At 47.8% G+C, this 5,000-nt stretch overlaps 1 protein-coding gene across 1 annotated transcript in view; it reads right to left on the reverse strand.

Moving 5' to 3' along the window:
- Positions 1–4,299, reverse strand: part of EMWEY_00043070 (hypothetical protein, conserved) — a gene marked incomplete at both ends in the record, with an annotated part of 10,911 nt that extends 6,612 nt beyond the window's left edge. Inside the window, 6 exons of the mRNA XM_013478945.1 lie at positions 245–325; positions 617–718; positions 934–1,224; positions 1,545–1,619; positions 1,898–1,923; positions 2,226–4,299. Coding sequence (XP_013334399.1) covers positions 245–325; positions 617–718; positions 934–1,224; positions 1,545–1,619; positions 1,898–1,923; positions 2,226–4,299 — 2,649 coding nt within the window. The remainder of the gene's footprint in view (positions 1–244; positions 326–616; positions 719–933; positions 1,225–1,544; positions 1,620–1,897; positions 1,924–2,225) is intronic.
- Positions 4,300–5,000: the final 701 nt, after the last annotated feature.

Here is a 5,000-nt window from a genome sequence, read left to right on the forward strand (position 1 = left end):
TAAAAAAAAAAAAAAAAAAAAAAAAAAAAAAAAAAAAAAAAATAAATAAATAAATAAATAAATTAATTAATTAATTAATAATTAATAAATAAATATAAATAAATATAAATAAAAAGGAAATAGAAAGGATTAAAAGAAATAAATTAAAAGAAATAAATAAATAGTCATTAAAAGAAAATAAAAAAGAGTAGAAAAGCGTAAACCCTAAACCCTAAACCCTAAACCCTAAACCCTAATAACTTACAAGTTGCTGTACATGACGTTGATAGCCCTGCAGCTGGAGCTGCAATTGTCTCTCTGAATCAGCAGACTTCTGCTGCATCTCCTGAATGCACAAACCCTAAACCCTAATAAACCCTAAACCCTAGAGGTTGCTGCTGTTGTGGCAAGTAGGTCCCAATTCTCTCCCTCAATCCATACAAATGCCTAAACCCTAAACCCTAAACCCTAAACCCTAGAGGCTGTAGCAGGCTGCCCCTCCCCGACCCTCGTTCAATCCATCCCCTCCCCTAAACCCTAAACCCTAAACCCTAAACCCTAAACCCTAAACCCTAAACCCTAAACCCTAAACCCTAAACCACTTGTAAACCCTAATTAGGGTTTATAAATAAATGACCTGTAATAGGAGATCTTTTTGTATCATTTGTTCCTCAAGAAGTTTTAATTGATGTCTTAATGATTCTTCTAATTGATTACTTATTTCTCTTTGTTTGTCTATCTGTATAAAAAAAAAAAGAAAAAAAAAAGAATAAATAAATAAATAAATAAATAAATAAATAAATAATTGAGTACTTATTTCTCCTTGTTTATCTATCTGTATAAAAAAGAATAAATAAATAAATAAATGCAGCAGGAGCAGCAACAGCAGCAGAAGCAAAGACATCAGCAGCATCAGCATCAGCAGCAGCAGCAGCAGCAGCAGGAGTAAAATACCTGACTTGCCCCGCCAGTGAATTCATCCCTTTGTGGGTCATCTATAGATCCTCCCCTCCTAAGACTTTGTTGTTGTTGCTGCTGCTGCAGTTGCTGCTGCTGCTGCTGCTGCTGCTGCTGCTGCTGCTGCTGCTGCTGCTGTTGCTGCTGTTGCTGCTGCTGGAGACGCAGTAATGGGAGAGGCAATGGTCCATCATCAACAGTATCCTGTAGATCCCCAACCTTTCCTGGTCCAAGTAACAAAAGGGTTTGCTGCTGCTTCTGCTGCTGTTTTGCTGCTGCAGCTAACTCCTTTTTTATACACCAATTACAAAGAAAACATAAATAAGTGTTTGTAAACCCTAATGCAGGTCGTGAATGAGGGAAGGCTCCCTCGCACCCGCAGCGGCTACACTTCTTAGGTAACCCGTGTCTGCAGCAGCAGCAGCAACAGCAGCAACAACAACAGGGATGCAGATTATATAAACACCAATCTATTCTGCTCATTCTTAGCAACAATATAAATGGTCTTATGCAAACCCTAAACCCTAAACCCTAATTATCATCTATTACCTCATCATTATATATACATATATCTAAACCCTAAACCCTAAACCCTAAACCCTATTTACCTTGCAATGCGGGATCGGCAACGTTGGCATTCGTTGGCTTCGCTCCAAGCAGACCAACACCGGCAGTAACGGCAGCTGCACCAGGAGACACACAAACCCTAAACCCTAAACCCTAAACCCTAAACCCTAAAAAAGGACTTATAATAAACAAGAGAGGAAATAAAAAGAAAAGAGACAGAAAAGCAAAGGAGACACAAGAGAGACAGACACCCAAGGGGAGAAACAGCGAGAAGAAAAAAAACAGATACAGAATCAACCAAACCCTAAACCCTAAACCCTAAACCCTAAACCCTAATATGTACATTTGAGGCTCCTTGCGGTGTTTAGCGATTTGCTTAGCGCAAGATAAACACGCGGGCCTCCCCAACGCTTTCTCCACCTAAGAAAACACACAAACCCTAAACCCTAAACCCTAAACCCTAAACACTAATTTCAGGTAAAGGGAATGAATTAAAAAAAAAACCCTAAACCCTAAACCCTAAACCCTAAACCCTCGTACCTGTAGGGCACATTTATGTTGCATAAAATCGACACCGCAATGACAGCAGGCAGTCTTGCCTACATGTCTTAGACAACCCTTGCAGACCCCCAGCAGCAGCAAGCTGTTGCTGCTGCTGTTGCGTGCTGCTGCTGCTGCTGCTGCTGCTGCTGGGGTACCCTCAGGCAGCAAAGGACCCTTACAATTCAAACATAATTGGTGCTGCTGCAGCTTCTCTATCTTGCGCAGCAGCGCTATATCTACAACAGGTGCAGCAGCAGCAGCAGCAGCAGCAGAAGCAGGACGCGGTGGCAGCAGCGGATGGGGCTCTAAAGGTTGCTGCTGCTGCTGCAGCAGCAATTGCTGCTGTTGCTGCTGCTGCTGATAATATTCATGATACTGCTGCAGCAGCTGTTCTGGCTGCACCCCTTGACTAAGAGCAGCAGCACCAGCAGCAGCAGGACTCTGCTCCCCTGCAGCAGCACCTGGCTGCTGCTGCTGCTGCTGCAGCTCCTTAGGTACTAAGAGGGCCTCAGCAACAGCAACAGCAGCAGCACCTTTTGTTGTAGCTAGCAGCGCCTGTATAGAGGGCCTTAATACAGCACTCATAGCGGGCATCTGTGGGGCCCCCTCCTGCTGCTGCTGCTGCTGCTGCTGCTGTTGCTGCTGTTGCTGCTGTTGCTGCTGCTGCGGTTGCTGCTGCTGCTGCTGCTTCCAGGGGTCCAGCAGACTTTCGTTATAATCTTGTGATCCCCCCATTGCTGCTGCTGCTGCTGCACCACCCTTAACCTTAAGAATACCATCAGCAGCAGAAGCAGCAGCATCTGCTGCTGCTGCTGCTCCTGTTGCTGTATCTGCTGCTGCTGCATCATCATCTGCAGCAGCAGCAGCAGCAGCAGAATCAAATGCTGCTGCATCTGCTGCTGCATCTGCGCCATCATCAGAGAGAGACATAACAGAAGGAGAAGGTAAATTACAATAAAAGAAGCCGCTGCTGCTGCTAATGTTGTGGCAGCTGCTGCTGCTGCTGCTGCTGCTGCTGCTGTCCTTATTAGGGCCTAATCTCCCCATAAAAGGAGACACACTGCGGCTAAGACTTCGTCTTGATGCAAGACGACGGCTGCGGCGGGCACCACCATCTGCTGCTCCTGCTGCTGCTGCTGCTGCTGCACCAGGAGTATCTGCTGCATCGTGCTGCTGCTGCGGCTGTTGCTGCTGCTGCTGCTGCTGCTGCTGCGGTTCACGTCTAGGTGGCTCTGGAGGAGAAAAGACGGGAAGCGGAGCCCAACCTCCCCCTGGAGTGTCTCGCTGCTGCTGCTGCTGTTGCTGCTGCTGCTGCTGCAGTCGTTCCTGCTGCAGTCGTTCCTGCTGCAGTTGCTGCTCCAGCTGCAATTGCTGCTGCTGCTGCTCCTCAAGGGTGGTCTGTCTCCTTGGCATACTCCTATACCTCCCGCCCCTATCCCTGTCTCTGTCCCTATCGCCCCTATCCCTGTCTCTGTCCCTATCCCTCTCCCTGTCTCTTTCCCTGTCCCTCTCCCTGTCTCTCTCCCTGTCTCTGTCTCTGTCCCTGTCCCTCTCCCTGTCTCTTTCCTTATATCTGTCTCTTTCTCTGTTGTCTCTTTCTCTGTCTCTTTCTCTGTTGTCTCTTTCTCTATCTCTTTCTCTATCTCTATCTCTACCCCACACTCGATCCCGATCCCGATCCCGATCCCGATCCCGATAGAAATCTCTATCTTTATTTCTATCACGATAATAATTGCTTCCTTCATAAGGACGTCTGTGCTGCTGCTGCTGCTGCTGCTGCTGCTGCTGCTGGTGATGCTGCTGATGATGATGGTGGTGCTGCTGCTGCTGTGCATGCGGAGTCCCTCTTTCTATTGCTCCTGATGATTCGGATTCTATTGATGTATGATGTGTTGCTGCTGCTGGGGTTGCTGCTGCTGCTGGTGTTGCTGCTGCTGCTGCTCCTGCTGCTGCTGCTGAGGGAGCAGCACTCTCATTTGGTGGGCGTACATCGAAGCGGCGTCTTCGTGGTGCTCCTGCTGCTGCTGCTGCTTCTGAGCTGCTGCTGCTGCTGCTGCTGCTGCTGCCATTATGGGTAGCTTCAGCCGGTGTTACAGCAGAGCTCCAATTGCTGCTGCTGCTGCTGCTGCTGCTGCTGCTACTGCTGCTGCTGCTGTTATCCCCACGCCGCCATGGGGGCAGCACGGTGTCTTTAGGCTCTGCATCGAGCTGAGAGGGAGAATATAAGGCCCCCTTTGCAGCTTCTGTTGTCATTTTGCTGCTGCTGCTGCTTCTGCTGCTGCTGCTGCTGCAGCTGCTGTTGCAGCTGCTGTTGCTGTTAGTGCAGCAGCAGCTGCTGTTGTTGCTGCAGTTGCTTCTTGAATTGATATAAGCTGTACACTACAAAGTCTTCGCTACATCAAGGTAGCCATGCTGCTTCCTGCAGGTACAGGTGCTGCAGCAATTGCTGCTGCTGCTGCTGCTGCTGCTGCTTTTGCTGCTGCTGTTGCCGGTAGACGGGCACCCCCCTACTCCTCTAAAGATCTAAACCCTTGTTTACCATAAGGTAATACTGGCCAAGAGCAAAGAGAGGCTTCGGCTTGCTGCTGCTGTTTCTGCTGCTGCTGCTGCTACAGGATCGAAGCGCAGCGCATGCGGCCAATGAGGTGTATGTACACCTCAGGGCTAGGAAGAGGGCCCCCCGTTGCACTATGAAGGTCCCTCTACATAAAAAAAACAAAAGAAAAGAGGCTATTAGATAAGCATTTTATATTTATCTTGTTTTCTGTCTTGCTGCTGCTGCTGCTGCCAGCCCCAGCTGCAGCAGCAGCAGCAGCAGCAGCAGATCTTAACAGCAGCAACACGTGCCCTGCGGGCTCCTCCTACGATAAAAGGGCCCCCAATAGCCATTTAAATTATTATTTAATAATATTTAATTATATTTAAATGCCTATACCACTGAATTATTATTTAAT

Source organism: Eimeria maxima, genomic scaffold, assembly GCF_000499605.1.
Source record: "Eimeria maxima Weybridge genomic scaffold, Emw_scaff785, whole genome shotgun sequence".
NCBI classification, from domain to species: Eukaryota; Apicomplexa; class Conoidasida; order Eucoccidiorida; family Eimeriidae; genus Eimeria; species Eimeria maxima.